This window comes from Trachemys scripta, chromosome 7 (assembly GCF_013100865.1).
Source record: "Trachemys scripta elegans isolate TJP31775 chromosome 7, CAS_Tse_1.0, whole genome shotgun sequence".
Lineage (NCBI taxonomy): Eukaryota > Metazoa > Chordata > Testudines > Emydidae > Trachemys > Trachemys scripta.
Window position 1 is genome coordinate 38,331,831 of NC_048304.1, and position 21,620 is coordinate 38,353,450.

The 21,620-nt window shown below is 39.5% G+C and overlaps 1 protein-coding gene across 7 annotated transcripts in view; it reads left to right on the top strand.

Moving 5' to 3' along the window:
- Positions 1 to 21,620, top strand: part of TAMM41 (TAM41 mitochondrial translocator assembly and maintenance homolog) — a 49,208-nt gene that overhangs the window by 23,131 nt on the left and 4,457 nt on the right. For 3 of the 7 annotated variants that reach the window (XM_034775728.1, XM_034775733.1, XM_034775734.1), the window contains 4 exons: positions 224 to 369; positions 1,974 to 2,139; positions 3,279 to 3,341; positions 14,863 to 15,265. In XM_034775728.1, the coding sequence (XP_034631619.1) occupies positions 224 to 369; positions 1,974 to 2,139; positions 3,279 to 3,341; positions 14,863 to 14,939 (452 nt within the window). In that variant the 3' untranslated portion in view covers positions 14,940 to 15,265. Of the gene's footprint in view, positions 1 to 223; positions 370 to 1,973; positions 2,140 to 3,278; positions 3,342 to 14,862; positions 15,266 to 15,484; positions 16,557 to 19,112; positions 19,134 to 21,620 lie in introns of those variants that run through there. The other 4 variants (XM_034775731.1, XM_034775729.1, XM_034775730.1 and 1 more) reach the window with 4 other exon arrangements.

Below are 21,620 nucleotides of genomic sequence, written 5' to 3' on the forward strand. Positions count from 1 at the left end.
TCTAGGCTATTCTCCTTGAGCTGGCAGGTGTCTGGAAAATACTTCATTATTAGAAGACAATCCTCATTGAGGCGTGCATGTGGCTTTGGAATAATCAGAGCATAAACAGCTTCAGATGATTGGTATCTAATTCTATGCCATGTTAATCCCCTGTGGGTTCCATGGCTTTGTGTTCTCTGTTTCTGATTTTTGTCAGTTAACTATTTTTCTTTCTTTGGTTTAGGTGATTTCAGAATGATAATTGGAGAAGACAGGTCAAAGGTGCTAAACATAGTGAAACCGAATGTGCCCCATTTTCAGAAGCTCTACAGTAACATATTACAGGAGTGCCCTCAAGTGGTGTATAAGCACCAGCTGGGCAGGCTAGAGGTAAATGGTTTACATTGTACGTTTTAAACCCACAAGTGGAATTGCTTTATTACTTAAACAGAGAACAGGAATTGCACAATGTGCCAGTGTGAATTTCTCTGTTTTTTCTCGTTTACATTTATTATATTTCTGTTACTCAACTACTTCCAGCAATTAGCAGACTTGGCACAAATACCAGTCTATAAGAACAAGGTTTAGCTCTCATGCACAGTAAGCTGCCGTTCAACCTCTCATTGGGTATTGCTGCTGAATGAGGGAGTCTTGGCAAGGGGGAGGAGGCCGGTTTAAAACAAGTGGCTTAATGACTGCCATTCAGAAGCAGCAGATTATGGAGTGTGATGGCCAAAAACAGGTGGTTTGCAACAAAGAATTGGACAATAAATAACTTATAGGTATTACTGTCTGCAACCAAATTAGCCTAGGTTTCAGTGAATCCAGAGAAGTTTGAGTTCTAGCCACACAGTTCAGTGAACCAAACCCAAACTGAGTCCTGGCATCATCCCATACTCCAGATGTCCATCCCCGGAATTCAGGTAGCCTGAGAAGGTCCTGGAGGAAGTGGATGACCAAGAATAACACTTTGGCTTGAAAGTGTATCATCAGAGCAGAAAGTACCAGATGAAAATGCTGGCCCTTTTGAATTACCCCTCATCCCATGTTGCAGGCAATTGTGGACTTGCATAACAACACTAGGGTGTGTGTTCCTGTCCAATCTGTTCACTCAGCCCTAGTGTGCACGTTCTTGTGTACATTCTAAAGATTGTTGAAATATAGCAATCAAAACCATACGTTGCAGACCAGTAACGGTTACCTCCTCTCAGTTCAGTGCATGGAGGAACTTTGCAATGGAATAAGTATGTTAAGTTAACTGTTGCTTTGAAGAATGGAATCTCTTATTTGGGATGAGAGGTGTTTTTTTTTTTAAATTACTAGTAAGTTCAGAAATTAAAAAACTGAAAAATGTTGAGCAAAGGGTGTTTACCAAAACATTTCCTTCAAGTTACATAAGCCAGACATGATGCAAAGTTTAATGCAGATGAGAGAGAGAGATTTTTCAAACAGTTTTAATGAAAACTAATTGTAAAATAGTGAGAATTCCTATATATGACATTAATAATTTTGCTCAGTGCTTGAACATATTCAGCACATGGAATATTCAGCACAGTTCCATGGTCTTTGAGACTATATTTGTTTTCTGCATTTATTTTATTTAAGAGTAATTTGAGTAAATTAAGAATACATATATGCAATTGTGTTAACTTGCTTGCACTATCAGCAAGATAGCATGTGCAAATTGGATGGCTACCTAAAAATTAAAAATTGACTCTTGCGCTTAGGTTGTCTTTCAAGGTAATGGTTGAGATTATGCTCTGGAAAAGCAGTGGGAGCTCTCACTTCTGTTGCCCATGACTCCGTATGTGCATTATCTTTCTGCATATATATGAAAATGTGTAGCTTTATGATCAACAAAGCGTTAGCAGGGACCAAAGATAGCCAAAACCATCGGTGCTCACTTTGGAAACGTGTGGATTTTGTGTTAACCATCTTTATTACATGTGACTGAGTTCACAATTTTCCTTGTTTTTTGTGTTTGTAATGTTCAGATCGATAAAAGTCCAGAAGGTCAATTCATGCAGCTAATGGCTTTGCCGAGGACTCTTCAACAAAAGATAACTTCTTTTGTGGACCCTCCTGGGAAGAACAGAGATGTGGAAGAGGTTTTACTGAAAGTGGCCCATGACCCTGACTGTGGATTAGTGGTACATCAGGGTAGGTCTGTGGATGCATGAGAGGCAGTCTCTGATTGGAAGTGATATATTTAAGAATTAGTTTTATTATACTACATGGAAACAGCTTAAGAGAATCCAGCCCATCAATTTAGAGTGTAGAGGCAGAAGAGAGAAATTACAATTCGGAGATGTTACATTGTACCCAAATGCTTAATTTTAGGATACAGTAGATGCAAACACGTTCTCAAAAATCTTCAAGTTTGTATATCAACTTCCACTTGTCCAAATTAACATGGAAAAATGTAAACTTCCCATTTCAAATCCTAAAAGAAATCATTTTAAACAGAAACTTGGTTGAATTAGAACATTTAATTTTCTGGTTGCCTGAGAGGACTATCTTCCCTGTGAGAACAAATGCATAGTTTCAATCAAATATTGAGCTTCGGTGGTATGCAGATGTGTATTGTGTTACTCAGTTCATTTGAATTTGGAAGAATAACTCCAACAAACTGCAAAATCCTCACATTATAATTAGCACATATGTGGGATGTCTTTTTTTTTTTTTTTTTTTTACAGTGGTGTCTAAGGACTAACCAAGAATGAAGATCCATTGTGCTTGGCACTATGTCAACAGAGAGGAGTAGACAGGCCTTTCCCCAAAGAGTTTATAATCTAAATAGATAAGACTGACACAGGACAGGAGAAAAGGGTGTAAAACAGAATGTGAAAACACAATTTCATATTGAAATAGTTTGTTCAATTCTTTAACAAGCCCAGGCAGTGAAATATGAAATGACACAGCCCTGCTGAAACTGTGCATGCTGAGGAAACATGATTGATTGAACCACCCATGACTGGGCAACTGGGTACAGAAATATAATGGGGAAGATTGAATTAATGGAATCAAACTCTATTAATTACTACCAAGTCTTCAATATTGTTTTTCCATATAAACAATGTTATGTTGTATAAAAAAATTTAAGAGCATTTGGAACAAATTCTCGAATGAGCATGACAAAGCAAAATAGAAAGTTTTTGTTAAGATAATTGTAAGTTTTACTTCCAGGATGCTTTATTATATAACTGGAAAATAGTTAAATTGTGATTTTTTTTTTTAACTTTGTTTTTAAGACTAAGATGGATAACATCTGTGTGTTTATATCCTTTCTCTATACACAGGCATTTCAGGAATTGTGAGATCTTCCAGTCTAATACAGAGTTCTAAAACCATACTAACAGCTGGTAAGGACATCTGCCATTATATACAAATGGGTCTTTTGGTTTCAGAACATACAAATTTTAAGACCTCAAGCTCTCTGTTACAGAAGTTAAAATTATAGACTTTTTGGTCTTGGGAAACAGAGAGATGCCACCGGAAACTTTCACTAGTAATCGCCTCTCTATTTTCTATGATTATTGGGAAATCATAAAAAGACAAAGGGAATCTGAAATGGGGTGTGGTGGAGATGTGATATTAAAAAATATATTACTTTAGAGTTCTGCTCTGTAGGGCACTTGGCTAATTTGTACCGATACTCTGCTCTTCTTGTGAACTCCCATAAGGAGTAAAATTCCTTTAGAATTCCCTCAGGATTTCTACACGTGCGGGGAGAGCAGAATGAGTGTAGAGATTCGCAGTGTAGACCAGAGACTAGAATTTTTGCCCTAAAAATGATACTAAGCTAAGCATTTACTGACAGAAGTTTCAGACTACATGTAAAATAAATATTTTGCCATATCACGTTTCTGACCAATCCCTCTGACAGAAACAAGCATTAGATCCACCCAGTAGTCAAAACTGCTCTATAGCTGGTGAGCCTCAGTTAAGAGACCAATACTTTCATGTTCTTAAAGGAAAAAAAAAAAAAAGTGAACTGTCTTAGAAAAAGAGTTCACAGATAAAAGCCACATGAGAAAAGGCTTAACTCTGTTTAATATTAAAATTAAAAAGATATACATTGAGCTGGGAAAGGCCAGCTGATTGAGGGAAAATAATTGATTGGCTGTGGGGGAACACATGAAGATCGGGTGACTTTTTCTCCTTCATCAAAAAAAACCCCATCACGTTCTCGATAGTTGGATACCCCATCCTGATGTGCTACCTGTTTGCCTCCTACAGGGGATCTAATATGAAGATGTTCTGAGTCTTCCAGTTTAAAAAACTATTTATCTCACAGCTAATTTAGAGTGAAATATATTAGAGCCTAAGCTGTTACTGAGTAGACAGTAGTAGGGTGAGTTGGGCCCTCATTAAGCCAGGATCACTGGTCAGCACATTAGAGCTTTCTCTAAGTTTCGCTTCAAGAAAAATCCTTACATTGTGCAAAACGGTGACTAGATGCAGGTTGTAGCTCATGTACATGTCCCCTACCTTCCAAATGTAGATCATATAAAAATTATGGTGTTTATGGTTTAAGAAGTTATTCTCCATACCACACACTAAAGGATTGACTTTCCAGAGCTGTTATCCATCTTGACTCAGGGGTGCTGGAACAGGGGGAGCCAGGAGATCATAGCTCAATCACTTTTTACCAGTCGTAAAAGGGGAAGAGGTGGAGTGGGACCTCAGGGAGAAGGGATGGGGTGGGGGCATGGTTTGGGCAACGGTGGCCCCCCACTTTTAGGGAGCGTCAATCTTTTGGCTATTCCAAATGTTATGCCTGTTGCCTATCTAAAAGCAATGTGCTTTGCAGTGTTCAGGACCATTACTATCTTATTTTGGCTAAAATAATTCTATAATAGGGATGATTGTACTTTGTAGGTTGATGTGTTTTGTTTTTTTTAAATCATGATGTTTGAGTCCAGTTATACAATAACTCCTCACTTAACGTCGTACCAGTTAAGGTTGTTTCGTTATGTTGCTGATCAATCGTTATGTTGCTCGTTTAAAGTTGCGCAATGCTCCCTTATAATGTTGTTTGGCAGCTGCCTTCTTTGTCCACTGCCTGCAGAAAGAGCAGCCTGTTGGAGCTAGCTGAAGGGGGCTTGGAAGCAGGGTGGACCGGCAGCCCCCCTATCAGTTCCCATAAGCTCCCTCTGTGGCAGCGGCCCAGCAGGCTATCAATTGCCAGGCAGTTCAGCTGTTCCTCCTCCCACTGCTGTGTGCTGCTCCTGTCCTCTGCCTTGGAGCTGCTCCTGGGAGCCTCTTGCTTGCTGGGGGGGAGGTGCTAATGTCAGGGTGTCCCCCTTCTCCCGCTCTGGTACCCCATCTCCACGGGGGGCGGTGGGGACACGGCAGGGCTCAGGACAGAGGGAGCTGCTGGCAGCAGCTGCTGTCTCAAGTTGCTGATCTACTTTAAAAGGCAGTGTGCTTAGAGTTGGGTCAGCGTACTTAAAGGGGCAATGCGCATCTCTCTCTCTCTCTCACATGTGCACAGGGTGTGTGTCTCATTCTTTCACACACGCACACACTACTGATTAATACAGTAGTATCTTTAGATGTACAGAACTGGCTTGTGAAGTTCAAATATGTCAAAAGAAGGAAATGCATCTGAAGCTGAGGAAAGATGGGCTTGATGTTGAAGCGCAGGAATAGGAGTTGAAAGATCTGAAGTTTAATTCCTGCCTCTGATATAGGCTTCTGTTGTGATTTTAGAGCAAGTCACCTAACACTTCTGTGCTTCAATTTGCCTTTCTGTAAAAGTAAGGATAACATTTAGCTACTTCATGTAGCATTTGATCCATTCATCTTCATAAAGTACATTGAGATCCGCAGATAGCAGGTGCTATAGAAGTGCAAAATATTGGTTAAAACAAAATATTGTTTTTTAAACCTTCAAAAATGTCTCTGAGTTCAGTGCTTGTGAAAGTTAGGTGACTGCCTGGGAGAATGAGACTGTTCGTAAACAAACTGCTACAGTATGAGTCATGGACGGCAGTGCAGGCTTCCCCACATTGCACTGCCTGAGTATCTAAACCAGGGGCAGCAAACCTGGGCCTGAGAAGGAGCCAGAATTTACCAATGTATATTGCCAAGGAGCCACAGTAATACGTCAGCAGCTCCCCATGAGGTCCGCCCCCCCCCCAGCACCTCCCGCCCACCGGCAGCCCCGCTGATCAACGCCTCCCCCTCTCTCCCTGCACCTCCGGATCAGCTGTTTCGTGGCATGCAGGAGGCTGGGGTGGGGGGGGGCGGGAGGAGCGAGGGCACAGCAGGCTCAGGGGAGGGCGCGGGAAGTGATGGAGTGGGGGCAGGGCCTGTGGCATAGCCAGGGGTTGAGTAGTGAGCATTCCCTGGCACACTGGAAAGTTGGTGCCTGTAGCTCCAGCCCTGGTGTCGGTGCCTATACAAGGAGCTACATATTAACTTCTGAAGATCCGCATGTGGCTCCGGAGCCACAGGTTGGCCACCCCTGATCTAAACTCTCACCTGGAAGGACCCACTTCGGACAGTCCATTGGTGGTTCCTTCTCCATGCCTATTCAGCAGGCTACTTATAGGGATTTCTGTGATGTAGCTACCTGTGTTTTGGGACCCTAAAAAACACATTATGAAGACTTGTTAGCTCTATAATGTTTTCTGCTTTGTGAGTCTGAATATGTTTTATCGATAGCTCGCAGACTTACAGCCATCAGGAGCCATCTTGAGATCTGTTTTCTCACCTTCTTCTCTAATGTTGGTTTTGTGCCTAGATACACAGTATCATTAACTTCGTACCTTACCATAAACAACATTTTTGCCTTTTAACTAGCCAGTCATGTGGGATTACATTTATCCCTGAAAAAGTTGGTAACCCTCTCCACATTTCCATGTTACTTTTGGAAACGAAGGGTTGGATGTGCTGGTTCAGGCCAAATAAAAATGGGCACGAAACTTTGCCTCAAACTTGAACCAAACCCAAACCCCAGTGAGTCTTGAAAGGTTTGCTTCTCTTTTCTTTCCTCCCTCCCCTTTTTCAGACACCTCTTACCTAGTTCTTGCCAAAAGCAGAAGCACCAAAATAGACAGGATTGATCTATTAGGATTACTGGCCTGCCTTAAAGTGTGCAGAGATGAGCCCTCCAGACCTAGGGAAGTTTGGATAAAGATCTGAACTTCTGGATGCCTACCAAAACCGTACCTCTTGAGGTGTGGTCATTGCTAATTTTAACATCGGAGTGAATAGAACAATTTGAGGTCTCAAACCTGCCCTTCTATAAAAAGCATGTATCAGAAAAAGTGCCGTATCTCTGCAAAGTCTGCTTCTGAGCAGCTTTTCTAAACCATGTTGCAATATGGAAGAAGCGCAGAATCCTTTTCTTCTTGTAGGCAGAGCTGGAAAAACTACCTGTATAGCTACTGTTGTGTGACACTTCCCAATGGAAGACCCTGTTTTCACTGGCTTATGACTGCCAAAGTTTAAGTGTTGGGGCTGAAATCTACCAGGCTGGGTGTCTGTCTCTGGTGACAGTATTGGAAAGGTTTCAGCTTCAGTGGTTCAGCCATTTCTGAGGAAAAATTGGTTGTTTTTGACCCTTTAACAAAAATTCTTTCAACCACTGAGTTGCGGGGCTCTAGCGCTGTCATGCATTGATCCAGAGACTTGAAATTTATCAGAGGGGGTTGCAATGGGGTCAGGGATTTGCCTTTTGCCCTTCCCAGGAAGATTCTACCAAATTTGCCAAGCTATGAACCTCTGTAAAATGTCCATTTGCACATGCTTAGTGGAGACTTCTAAATGCTTGGAAGATTGTCTGCACTGAGCCTGCTCTATCTTGGGGCTGCAGAGGCTGAGTAGGGAGACTCTCTTGTGCTTTCAGAACTCCTCCTACCTTTGCCCAGGCAGTGAGAAAGCTACTTGATTTAAATGCAGGGGGGTGCTGGAGCCAGAGGTTGGGAGGTAGCAGAGAGGGAGAAGAGTGGACAAGTATATAGAAGCAGGGAGGGAGGGAGGCAGGAGCCTGGGGTGTGTGAAGGAGGTAGGGTTGGATAGAAGCACTGGGGGAGGAGGGCAGAAGCTGAGGGACATAGGGGCAAAAGGATAAGTGACCATTACAGCTACTCCCTTCCAGAACCTGAAAATAAACCCAGGAATCATGAGTCTCTGCATGCCTCTCCTGTCTGCAAATAGTTGTCAAACCCACTGGCAAGGTGTCTCATCCCCTTCTAGAGATGGTCAACGTAGCAGAAGTAGGCTGTTATCCTCTCAGTTACTCCATGAGCTCAAGTGGTATGGATGCAAAGGTCTGAACCCTGCTGCTGACCCAAGTTGGGTTTTTGTTTGTTTATTAAAGGCATTTAGGAAATTAAATTAAAAAAAAAGTTAAAAGAATGCTAAGGTTGCAAAGATAAGCATCAAAAGTCAGGAAATTCCAATTAAGGTTGCTGCTGGTTCCCCCCCCCTTCCCCCCCACAAGACCCCTGCATCATTTAATAAGTGCGTAGTTACTCAGTTTTTCTTTGTATCTTCATGCAATGTATAGTTCCAGGCCAAAACCTGTACTGCATACAAAATTATTAATTTCTCCTGGGCGTTTGTTTCTCCCTCCCTCTCTGCTTCTATATACTTGTCCACCCTTCTCCCTCTCTGCTACCTCCCAACCTCTGGCTCCAGCACCCCCCTGCATTCTGCTTCACAATTACTTTATCTTTATAACATCCCTTGGAGATGAGGTCATGGTATTCCCCTTTTACAGCTTCAGAATGGAGGCAGGAAGAGAGGAAGGCCAAAACTGATAGGTGTTTCCTAATTTTGGGTGCCCAACTCAAGAGCCTGAATTTCCAGAATACTTAGCATCTTTATAGCACTTTATATGTTTGAGCAAAGCTTCAGTCAACTTCAGTTGCAGTTGTGAGCGCTAAGCACTTCTGCAAATCTGACACCAGGTGTCTCACATTGTGTTCCTCCTCACTGTCTGGAATGTCCAATTCGAGGCCACTTACAAAAATTTTGGGTTAAGTGCCATCACACAGGAACTCTGTGGCAGTGCAGAAGTAGAATTCAATTCTCCAGGGTGGTATTCAACTGCCTAAACCTTGAGACTCCTGTATCTTCCGGCAATACTCTATCTAACTCATTGCACCCCTTCCAAATTCTGCAGCAAAGGGCAGGGGTCCTACCGACAAGAGTTTCTTTCACTACACAGCCCGGATTCATCCCCAGACAACCATCCATCTTGTGCACTGAACTGAGGCAGGGGTTCTGTAGGAGAAAAAGTCATACATGAGTGTGGAATTAAAGCTTTACAAAGGGACCAGATTAAGGTTGCCACTGGATATTTCAGAACTTCAGAGTGCTTGACTTCGCAACCTTAACTTTCTTTTAACGTAAGTTTGTAGGTGTAATAAATATTTAGTTTACATTTGTATCATGCTAGATTTCTCCTGGAGTTCAGGAAAGAATGTTTTTTCATTTGCTTAGAAATTAAATATTAATAGAATTATTTTGCTTATTACTACCGCTTTATATTTTCCTCCAAGTGTGAGGCTCATGAAATCTTTGATTGTTCCATCAATCTGAAGCAGTATGTTCTAAAGGAGATCTTGAATCAATTTCGGTTGAAGTTTCATAAATACTTTAGATATTTGCTGCTAGAGGACTGTCACTAACACATGCACTTCAAATGTCTAATCTGTACTGCTTAATATTTAAAGAGTAGTGACTTCTCTTTTTTTAGCTCTGACCAGTTTTTTCTTATTTATTGAGGTACAGTACACAAATTTGTGGCCAATCCATAGCGCTGCAGGTGTTTTAATAGTACAATACAACAGATCTGTTCTAGGGACAGGCCTTAGAGAGTTGAGTTAATTTTAATTCCGTTACACCTAAAGATACTGATTTTGTTACTCTTTTCCTTACCAAAGGTATCTCTCTTTTAACTCTAATTCTCCTAAGAAGACATTGAACTAGTACAGACGTGAAAAAGTGTTATGGATCTTCACTTATATATCCAACTGTCCCTTACACCCTTCTTTCTCACACAGTGCTGTTAAAGTGATACTGGGAAGCATATAGATGAGTGGCAATGCCAGCCATTGAATCAATGGTTTGAAGCTCTTCATTCATTTTCCTTCTGTTCCTGGCAACCATGTTGGCAAGGCCTGATGTCTGGAATCTCATCCCTAGTACATTTGTGTAACGTTGATGTTAATTTTTCCTACCATCATGCTAGCTGAAAGTCAGTGATTGGTAGTTCAGACTTTAGAAAAGGAGATAATGTATCAATACTCCAGAAGCTCCCAGGTAATCACTAAATGTTTAATTAGTAGAATTAGTAAAGGATATTTGTTGCTTTTTGTAATAGTCTTGCTGCTTTCAAAAAGAAACTGTGGATCCTAAAACATCTACAATCCAGCCTTTAACAAGCTAATCTATACCATACTGTTAAAGTGAGAGTAATTTATATCCAGGGTGGTGGTCATTACTTAACTGGCACACTGTTTGTTTGCTAACATTATTTGGCAGAGTACACAGTCATAACAAAGAATTTCAACCCACCTAACAGGACTGTCCTTCATCTTTCTCGGCCAGTGTGGTTTTCAAATTGAGCTTGAGCTCTGTATTTTTGTTTGTTGTTAAATGCCCTATTTAGCTTTTGAAAATGTGCCTATATAATTTCTGAAGTCTGTGGGGAGATTTCTGGTCTGCTTTCTATTAGAGATGGCACCATCATTTGATTTATTTTTCCTCCTAGCTGGAGTCTGTATAGTCTTGTGGAACTAAAAACTTTGAAAGTTTTATGTTTAGTTGCTCTTAAGGAGCAATTGTATGTTGATATTTTTGAGTTTGGAAACGTCATCTGAAATAAAATCACACTTTATTATATTGATCGCAATGAATCATTGAGAGAGAGGTTTCTGTGAGACAAACATACATTCTATTGAATGTTGACACATACATGTCAGTTAGATGTACCAAGGGACTTTTCTGCTTCTACTCTTCATTTTATTTCACTCTAAGGGACTGGGTGAGGGTTAATAGGTAAAATATTTCAAACTAAATAATCTTTGTTGCTGAAGTTCCACATGCTTGAGTGTTGTCCTAAATAAGAGATGCTTTCTGAGAATTGGAAACTAAATTTGCCTCATGTTTTTGGAGGCTTTGCTGTAATTACGTGCAAGCAGCCTTTATATGTTGAAATCCATTGTTTGGTGCAGTGGCTGTTAACCAGACAACAGCAAATATTAACCACTGCTCCACTTCACTGTAAATGCAGCTGTTTAATAGTGCCGTGGTTCTCAACCAGGGGTATGTGTACCCCTGGGGGTACACACAAGTCTACCGGGGGTACATCAACTCATCTAGATATTTGCCTAGTTTTACAACAGGCCACATAAAAAGCACTAGCAAAGCCAGTACAAACTAAAATTTCATACAGACAATGACTTGCTTATACTGCTCTATGCACTATACACTGAAATGTAAGTACAATATTCCAATTGATTTATTTTATAATTATATAGTAAAAATAGAAAGTAAGCATTTTTTGAGTAATAGTGTGCTGTTACACTTTTTTGTACTTGTATGTCTGATTTTGTAAGCAAGTAGTTTTTAAGTGAGATGAAACTTGGGCATATGCAAGACAAATCAGACTCCTGCAAGGGGTACAGTAGTCCGGAAAGGTTGAGAGCCGCTGTGATAGTGCATACGTTAATCCTGAACATGAGTACATGACAGGAAGTGAAGAATACCCCCTCTACTGTAGCTACAGGGGAAGTTTGGGAAAGTGGCTTAATTTCAGCATTCCAGGATATTTGGGCTAACCCCTTACTCTTACAAAAAAATTGATATGGGATCCTCTTACAACCTCTTATGGCTCAATCCCCAAAAACGTTTGCAGTTGTGTATGTCCATGTGCATTATTTTAAGTCTTTGTTCTGCATCGTCTGATGGAAAAATTTAAGGGGGAAGAAGGGAGACCTACGCACCAAGTAATCCTGGATTCATAGTAAAAGCTGAAAGACGCTTGTTGTCCAAGTGCTCACGAGTATGTCTTCAAACAGATTCTGAAACGGGGGGTAGAATTGTGACCATTAACTTTTACTACAGATGTGACTCATCACCCAGAGGGCTGTTATAAGAAGTTGGCTATATGCAAGAACGTGCATTTTGTTTGTAACATGATGGGTTGGGATAGGAATATATAAAGCATCTTATTACATAAGATTCCAGTCTCAAGGCTCAAGTGGGTGGGGTTCAGTAGAGTGCTCACTGGAGGGAGGATATTAAGAAAATATCTTAATGTTCAACAGCTGCAAGAGGCTGTACTTGTTGGCAAGCAGATAGACCCGGCTGGCTTTTCCGACTGCAGTGCCAATACAGCAAAGGAGCCCTGCAGGGATATAACTGCTTTTCTGCTGATACTCCACCTGCCATACTGTTGTTATAGTGAGCGTACATTGATTTCATTGGAATGGCAGAACATAATTTTTACATACAGTAACTTCAGTATTAGAGGTTTGTGTTTTCTTGGTGTATGGTACACTAGTAGCTTGGGCAGTAGTCAACAGGGTCATATTTTTTTAGGCAATTTTAATATTATTTGGGACGGGAACTACCTTTTTTTCCTGTTTTACTGTGCCTAGCGCAATGGGGTCCTAATCCATCACCAAAGCTCCTAGATGGTACCATAATGCAAATAACAGATTATTTTTCATTTATTTTTCTTGACTGCAGTACGCTAGAGTCCATATGCATGCAACTATGTACATTTTAATTTGAAAAGTATTGTGTATGGTACGTATGATACATATTCCAAACAAAGTTCTCTGTTAATGTTTGGGTTGAACAGTTAGGTACTCAAGTAAATAAATACAAAAATTAAGATTGCATGCACATCCTTAACTCAGCCTTTTCCTGCATGTCCATTATTATAGTTTTTAATGACATAATTCCATTATTTCTGCAATTTATCATACTTTTTCTACAGTGTTCAGTACTCAAGTAATATCTTGTAACTATTTGTATCTACACTTGCACTTCTTTCATTATATTAATTGTCCAGTATTTCTTTGACTTAAAATATTATTTAAAATACTTTTATATGAAATTGATTACTGCTTAAAATATATTTTAATAATTGAGTGAGATGTACAACATCTTCTTTTCACCTTTCCAAAGATGCTATTCAGTGGATGATACACTTAACTCTGAATCTAAGTTGCCTATCTGTGTCAGCAAGCTGTCACGCTTCTGTTATACTGAAGTATGTTTAGCAAATATGGTTAAATGACTTTAATGTACTTTGTTAGTTGTGCATACAGGGTAGTGCACAGTTCTGCATGATATCCATACATAAGTTTGTAGAAAAGGTAATATGTAGTTTAGAGTACATTTTGATGCATACGTACAAGGGAGCAGAACTATAGTTGTGCAGCCTTAAAATCTTGATTTTCAGACTTCTGAGTGCTTAACCCTGTAACTTTACTTCACTGATCATAATGTAGGGAATTTATAGTATTTTTTTAAATAAAAAAAACTGGGGGAAGGAGGTCAGACAAACATAAAAAAGTCACTCTCCAGGACCTCAAAGCTTTGCTGGCTTGCCAAAAATGAGCAATACTTTGTTTTAAATTTCATAATTTGGTACAGTATGGTTAAACACAGCAGAACATCATGTCCCTTTCACATTAGGCCCACAAGAGAGGACTCCTCTTCTGCAAACTTTAGGAACTGAGCAACTAAATGTGCATCTTGCAAAGTTCACAGAAATAGCCCCTCAGCCCTTCACACCTAGAATGTGCACAAGTACTGAGGAAATGGCTACTTTAGATCTCTGGCTCAGCCCTTGCACACCTTCATGAAAACTAGCCATGTGTGCAGGTGCAATGTCCTTCCTTACACACTTAATGAAGAAATGATATGCAGCATTCTACTCCAAAAAGCTCAAATCAGAACAAATTTTCACTGCGGTACTCAGAGGCACTTTTTCTCAGAGAGCTATTACCTTGCCAAATTTCATCTTTCAGTTCATGGCTCTTTCAATTGCAGGACTGTTTTAAGAGAAAAGTTCAAGGTGTTTTTTTTTTTTTTATAATGGGAGAAGCGTAATTTTTTATTTCAGGTCCTAATCATCTTCTCGACCTCTGCCCCAATAGCTGATAGTCCTTGCTGGTTGGACTCAGGATCCCCTCTCAGATGTCATCTAGTGATGGCCCTGGCCCCTCGGCTCCCTGCTCTGACTTCCCCAGACAGTCCTTCTAGTGTTCGGCTCTGCCTTTGCTGGGCCAGCATGTTCTGCTGCATTACTCATGGTCTCCATCAACTTTTTTGCGGATGTCTCCATGTCGTCATGCTCTCCCAATCAGCAGAACACATGCAGTGGGTGACAGAGAAGGGAGACCGCAATGCTTGACAAGCTGTTCAGCAGGAATATGCAATGCAAAAGCCTCCTGAGTTATCACTGCAGGTGTCTTCAGAAGTGTTAGGAGTAACAGGCTGCAACTTGGTCCCCTGGCCTAATCAGATATGTTTGCATATATATATATATATATATATATACTATTATAACTTCAGTCCTTTATTCATTTTGATTCTTATTGTCATCAGAAGCACTTCCGGGTGAACAGTGCCTACCTTGCTTTGAAACATGCATTATCATTCTTAGCTGTTGCTATCCATGGAATTTGTCAATTTTGTCTGTCTCACATACCATCAGCCTCTATTAGCTACTATATCATGAATCTGTCAAGAAAAGGAAAAGTTAGGTATCTGTTGTTGCAATACAAATAGCCTTTGGTCACCTTTCCAGGGAAGTACTTTATTTGGAGATTTGCTTAAGGCTTTCTCAAGAACTAAATAGTTGTTTCTCTTCCTAAGTTCTACCTGTCTTGTTTTTTTCCTTAGGGTTCAAGAAATCAGTGACTTACAGTATGAAGAAAATGTATAAAATGACAAAAGGATGGCTAAGGAAGACTTCCTGATGTCCAAGTTGTGTACATACTATGTATAGGTAAATAAACAGACCTCTTTTTCTCTGCAAATATTGTGCAGTTGGTACCTGTTGCTTTACCTACCTATGTAAACTGTGGATAGGTAGCAATAATTATACTATGTATACACAAATACTTTCTCACATGGGGTGCGGACCTCATTGGGTGCAAATAATTTGCTAAAGGCTGAGGGAATTCATTTGCAAGTATACTTAAGGTTTTCCTGTGTGTATTAGAGATTTGACTCTGAAATACATTTGCCAGAAATGCTTGTTTGCACATCTGAAAGCAAACAAATAAAACTCCTGTATGTTTGATAGAATCTGGACAATTTTGGAAAAGAAAACTTTCTTCTCAAGCTTTGTCTTGTTCTCTTCTCCAGTCTCTTCTGAGGAGTTTATAGAATTGTGGGGTCCAGTTGAATTTTAACTAGATATTAAAACTTTCCCCATACAATGCTTTCTTTTTTACATTAAGTCCATTTGAGCACACATGTATTTTAAGAGTGCAGTATTTACTCTATAACCCTTCTGCAGAGTGGGATCCATCAAGAATACATTTTTCTCTCTCACAACCCAGAAAATACTTAATGAGAGAGAGGCATTTTGGAGGATATATTTCACTGTGTGTGCCATGTCTGGGAGCGTAGGTAACTGAAGAGTTACGAGCCGGTAAGGTATCTTAAAGGTCAGCCATTCTTGGCAATCCTTTTAGTTGACAGCAACATAACTCACAATCAAGTAGTGGCTGGGAGGTTATATTTCAAAACAAGGTCAATTTTCATTAAGCTTCTGGGTCCAGTAATGTGTAAGTTACACAATATATTTTAAGTGTTCTGCACTACCAACTCACAAAGTACTTTAAAATCAGTCTGGTTAAAATCATGGAAATTGTTGTTAGTTACAGTATAAACTACCTGATTAATGTAAATTGTAAAATGTGTGTGAAAATATTGACCATAAGGATAGAACCTATTTTCCTCCAATTAATCAGATCAGCTTTACAAAAGAGATTCAACTACCATATTCCTATTACTTGTCAATAAGTTATTAAAGATGCGGTCAGTGGAGGCATTGACCTTTTAATGTAAAGAGAATCTTTGATATGGTGTTCTAGATGTATCTGCTGTAGATAATGGGAATGTTTGAGAATTCATTTTTCTCTTTGGATCAAGTGGCTTTACTTACTTGCTTATCCAAAAATGACTTTTCTTAACAGGTGTTCTCCATATGAAGGGTCTTGACAGGGGCATCCTTTTTCTCACTATTTGATCTGGTTTTAAAGCCAGTGGCAGTTGCAATAAGGGAAAAACATTAATATAAAGAGGTTAGGAATTTAAAAGTAACTTTCCCACAGACTATATCTTTTGTTGCATAACCTTAATTTCTGAAATCTATCATTTGATTTCATTTAATTAGAAGTTTTAGGAAAATCTTAAATTACAAAAGGAATTTAGGGTGTAAAACCAGCTGTTACCTATTTCCAAGGAGTAATTTAAGCGTATCATGCAGCTTGGCAATTTGAGTGGGAAGCTGAGGAAATAACATACTGTAAGATCAACAAGGAGTCTGGTGGCACCTTAAAGACTAACAGATTTATTTGGGCATAAGCTTTCGTGGGTAAAAACCTATACATCTGAAGAAGTGAGGTTTTTACCCACGAAAGCTTATGCCCAAATAATCTGTTAGTCTTTAAGGTGCCACCAGATTCCTTGTTGTTTTTGTAGATACAGACTAACACAGCTACCCCCCGATACTTGATACTGTAAGATGGCTCATTAATTCAATTCTGCTTTCATCACCATTGAACAGATGTTACAATCTATGATTTTAAAATCCTGAAGAGCTTAAAGTGGTTAAATTTTAAATCTAGAGTCAGTAAATAAAAATAGATTGTTCCATTGAAAGCTTTATTGGAATAAGACTGGTAATACAGAACAATGAATATCCTCCCAAAGCCATTGTTCCTATTAACTCCCTTTCCTATATGTATATTCCTAGCATTTAGTCACCCATCAGTAGTTGGTTACAAATCTTGGAATAGGGGCAAGGAAACCGGATGAACATTTCTGTAGTGTGTATACTTTTTGATAGTGGTAGGCTTTAGGTTTCCAAACTTCCAGGAATACATGTTAGGCTAAAATTTCCATATTGATTGTTTCGAGGAGGGGAAAGTAGAGACCGCAAGGAGAATGGCTGAAAACCCATTCCTTCCATGAGTTGCCAATATTATAATAGTAAGTCTCTGCTTCATACTATTAGGTATGTTAGAAAGGCTCAGAAAGTTGGTTTGCAGCTGCATCTGTACCCTGTGGAGAGAGACTATGAATCAGTAAGCCTAGACTATTCAGAAATGCAAGAGAAAGTGAAACTGGGAAAACAGGTTAGTCTCCAAGCACAAAGAAAAAGAATATCATCCCCACATAATAGGTGAAAGGTAGTGTCATCCTTGCATCACCTTTAAATAGAAAATAAGTGGCACTGCTTTTAACTGTGGCATATTCTGCAACAAAAATTATTCAGATTAGGAAACAGTTGTATATCTAGCTCTAGCATTGTGCTTTAGGAGTAGTAAGAGGACAAAGTGTGAACTCTTCAGAGAGGGGAATCTAACTAAGTGGCATACACAAGGAGGATGGGGTTGAGATGTAACAAAAGACAGACCAATGGAGCTGGGGCACATAACTAGTTAGTTCCTCAGGTTTTTGTTGGATTTTTTTTTTGGGGGGTGGGGGGAGTGTTTAAAAATAAAGGTTCTGCTCGATAACTTGCTAGTCTTGTGTACAAAATACCACTTATCTTAACCAAAAATAGATATGGAACAAATACTTGAATAATCCCACAAATTATGTATTTTGGAGTAAAATGAGTACAAATTTTCTGAAATCAATTCCTGATTTAAGAATGAGGCTTATTCAGCAGCAAATTCTTTTAAGAATGTTGGACACCATTCAGAATGGCAAAGGTAGGAATAGGAGATAATGGCAAGACAAATGCAAGCCTATTTCCTATGCTGTTCAAATATCTCGAAGTATGATGTTGGAGGGCTAGATGAGTGTAATCACCCCACTGGAAAGTTAAGTCCCAATTTGACAGTGTGCTGATGAGCCATCCTGCATTCCATTAAAGTGGAGGAAGTGCGCCAGGCTGCAGGATTTAGTCCATGATAAAAATCATTAAAAGGAATGTATTTCTCTGTAGAATTGTATTTTTCTGTGTATGTGTATTCTGTTTTTGTAATCAAACTTTGAAAAAATAAAAATATTTTATATCAGGAAAATATCCACAGTGGTTTTGTGTGGAAAAAATAATTTAGGTTCATAAGGTGTCTTTCACTGAACATGGGAGTGAAGATTGAAAGAATCTCAGTAACAAGAATCTACAAACCGAGTGTATATTACCAGATAATTCAAGTAGAGAACTAAAAAATTGCTCCAACAAATTAACCTATTTGTTGTATCCTCTTCATATTTCACATAGGATGTACCAGTTCTTCTTACCTGAGGGTGGTTATAATTCTATTACACCTAGAGGCTTCAACAAAGATCAGGGTTCCACTGTGCTAGGCATTGTACAAACACACAGTAGTTTTACAAATGTGAAGAGCGTACATTCTAAACAAGCAAAACAAAGGGTGGGCAAAAGGAATATCAGTATCCCCTAATTCACAGTGAGGTGAAGAAGGATTAAATGACATGTCCACGGTAAAAAAAAAAAAAAAAAAAATCTGTTGAAGAGCTGAGAACTGAACCCAGATCCCCAGTCCAGTGTCTTGTCAACGATATCAGATTTTGATCTGTAAAGTCGTAAATGCTTTGTCTCCCATTGCTTCGGTGGCTGTCTCAGAGATTTCCTATCTGCTGCTGAGCCTGTTAAAATATTATGAGACGCCTGAGCTAATATCTGGCTAAGAGCACTATTAGCAAATCTCTTAAGCACATGCTTAACTCAATCCTTATTCACGTTAGGGCTTTATGTTTCAATATGACTGGACCTCAAAGATTTGATTCTAACTACATTTCCATCCTTCGGTTACTTTCAGTTGTTTCTTTGTTTTTATTTTTTTAAATAAGGCAAATAGGGAAGTATGAATAGACCCTTCACTAAAAAATCCCATTAGGATGTTTTATATTGTAACATACTCATATTTCACTCTTTTCATCAGAGTCCTCATTGACACAAGATCTTGGGATAAGCAATTGGTTATGTTTAAAGTGAGTGAGGAAATGCATTAAAGGTGAGTTTGAGCTGTGGAGGAGGGGGTGAGAGTTTCTAAACAAACCAGAAATCTAATAATGTTTTAATGTGGGATTGCTGTTTTGAGAGGTGCCCACCCATGAAAAATGGATCAAAACTTTAGAAATAACTTGATCTGATCTGTGAGAGTGAAGTTTGACCCCAGTTTCTGCTATAGAGCAGAGTTGTCTTCATTGTGAGCCTACTTAGCTGAGCAAGGGCATATGTTTAATAAGTAATGTTCTCTGGGGTGGGGGGATGTATTGCTCTCTGCTCAACAGCTAAGTAAACATTTTTATGTGCAACAGATGTTTTGTATTGAGCCAAACCCTCCAAAGCTTTAAAATGCATGCCCCTGCCAGTGGCTCAATCTCTTTCACATTACAGGTGTTACTTTATTGTAAAGATTGCCTGTAACTTGAGTTGGTTTTATTTGTCTTAAATAACTGAAGTATGCAGTACATATCTTTGCTTGGCTTTGTGGTGAACTTTCTTTGTTCATAACAACAGAATGGGCCATTTCTTATCCTCCAAGGAGAGGATTAAAAATCCCAGTTTGAGCATGCCTAGTTTACTCCATCTGTTGATACGTTACAAATATTCCAGTCTGTGTAGTAAATCTTGTAAGAGAGACTTGAAAAACTTCTCTTTTGGTTGGTGTAGGCAGAAAGCTTTTCTTTCAATGGGTTCTGCTCTGTAAATCATTTATCTTTGTGCTTTTAAAAGTGTCCTACCTTTCCCCTTGAGGCCATTGGTCTTGCATGTATTTAGCTTTTTGGCAGAAAGCCATGAATGAATCATAGGCAAGTGCAGCACACATTCTGAGCTCCTCTCTTTTGTACAGTTAATGTTTTACATTTAATTTTTCTTACATTTTTCTATGTGTTTCAGATATTTTTGTTGCTTTTGAAGTTCCCAGCAATGGTTAGAAATGACACCTTGCAGTTTACAGCTGTAATTCACTAAAATAACTAGCAATCATGGCGTGAAAAGCTAGTTTTAGGAGCACATGTACTGGTAACTGTCTTCAGTGTGATAAGGTGTATTTGCCCTTCTACAATGTTAGTGTCTTCGTCTACTTCAAATTTTCATTTCATCTTTAACTTTGTTTTATTGCTCTCTCTCCTGCCTAAACCGTGCCATCCTCCCATTCTCCTGCACGTTTCCCTGCCGCTTGGTTGCATCTCACCTGGATTTAATTTCCAGCTATTTCATTCTCTTCTCCGCAAAACATTCATTTCCCTGGTCTCTGGCAGCTCCAGAACTTGTTTCCCCCACCTCATCATCCTGTATGAGCAGTGTGCCTAGTAGAGGCAGTTAGGTGGGTAGCTCCTTATTTCCAGGTGCTTTAACAGGCATCCAAGCTTTCTTCTCAGTGAAAGACACTGGTAGATGCTACTAGACACTACCATAGGTGAATGCTAATGGGAAGGGGGTAGGTTTAGCAGATAAAATAAAAAAAGAACAAGTTAAAAATCACTTAGAAAAGTTAGATGCCTGCAAGTCACCAGGGCCTGATGAAATGCATCCTAGGATACTCAAGGAGCTAATAGAGGAGGTATCTGAGCCTCTAGCTATTATCTTTGGAAAATCATGGGAAACAGGAGAGATTCCAGAAAACTGGAAAAGGGCAAATATAGTGCCCATCTATAAAAAGGGAACTAAAAACAACTCGGGAAACTACAGACCAGTTAGTTTAACTTCTGTGCCAGGGAAGATAATGGAGCAAGTAATTAAGGAAATTGTCTGCAAACACTTGGAAGGTGGTAAGGTGATAGGGAACAGCCAGCATGGATTTGTAAAGAACAAATCATGTCAAACCAATCTGATAGCTTTCTTCGATAGGATAATGAGTCTTGTGGATAAAGGAGAAGCTGTGGATGTGGTATATCTAGACTTTAGTAAGGCATTTGATACGGTCTCGCATGATATTCTTATCGATAAACTAGGCAAGTACAATTTAGATGGGGCTACTATAAGGTGGGTGCATAACTGGCTGGATAACCGTACTCAGAGAGTTATTAATGGTTCCCAATCCTGCTGGAAAGGCATAATGAGTGGGGTTCTGCAGGGGTCTGTTTTAGGACCGGTTCTTCTCAATATCTTCATTAACGACTTACATATTGGCATAGAAAGTACGCTTATTAAGTTTGCGGATGATACCAAACTGGGAGGGATTGCAACTGCTTTGGAGGACAGAGTCATAATTCAAAATGATCTGGACAAATTGGAGAAATGGTTTGAGTTAAACAGGATGAAGTTTAACAAAGACAAATGCAAACTGCTCCACTTAAGAAGAAAAAATCAGTTTCACACATACAGAATGGGAAGAGACTGTGTAGGAAGGAGTACGGCAGAAAGGGATCTAGGGGTTATAGTGGACCACAAACTAAATATGAGTCAACAGTGTGATGCTGTTGCAAAAAAAGCTAACATG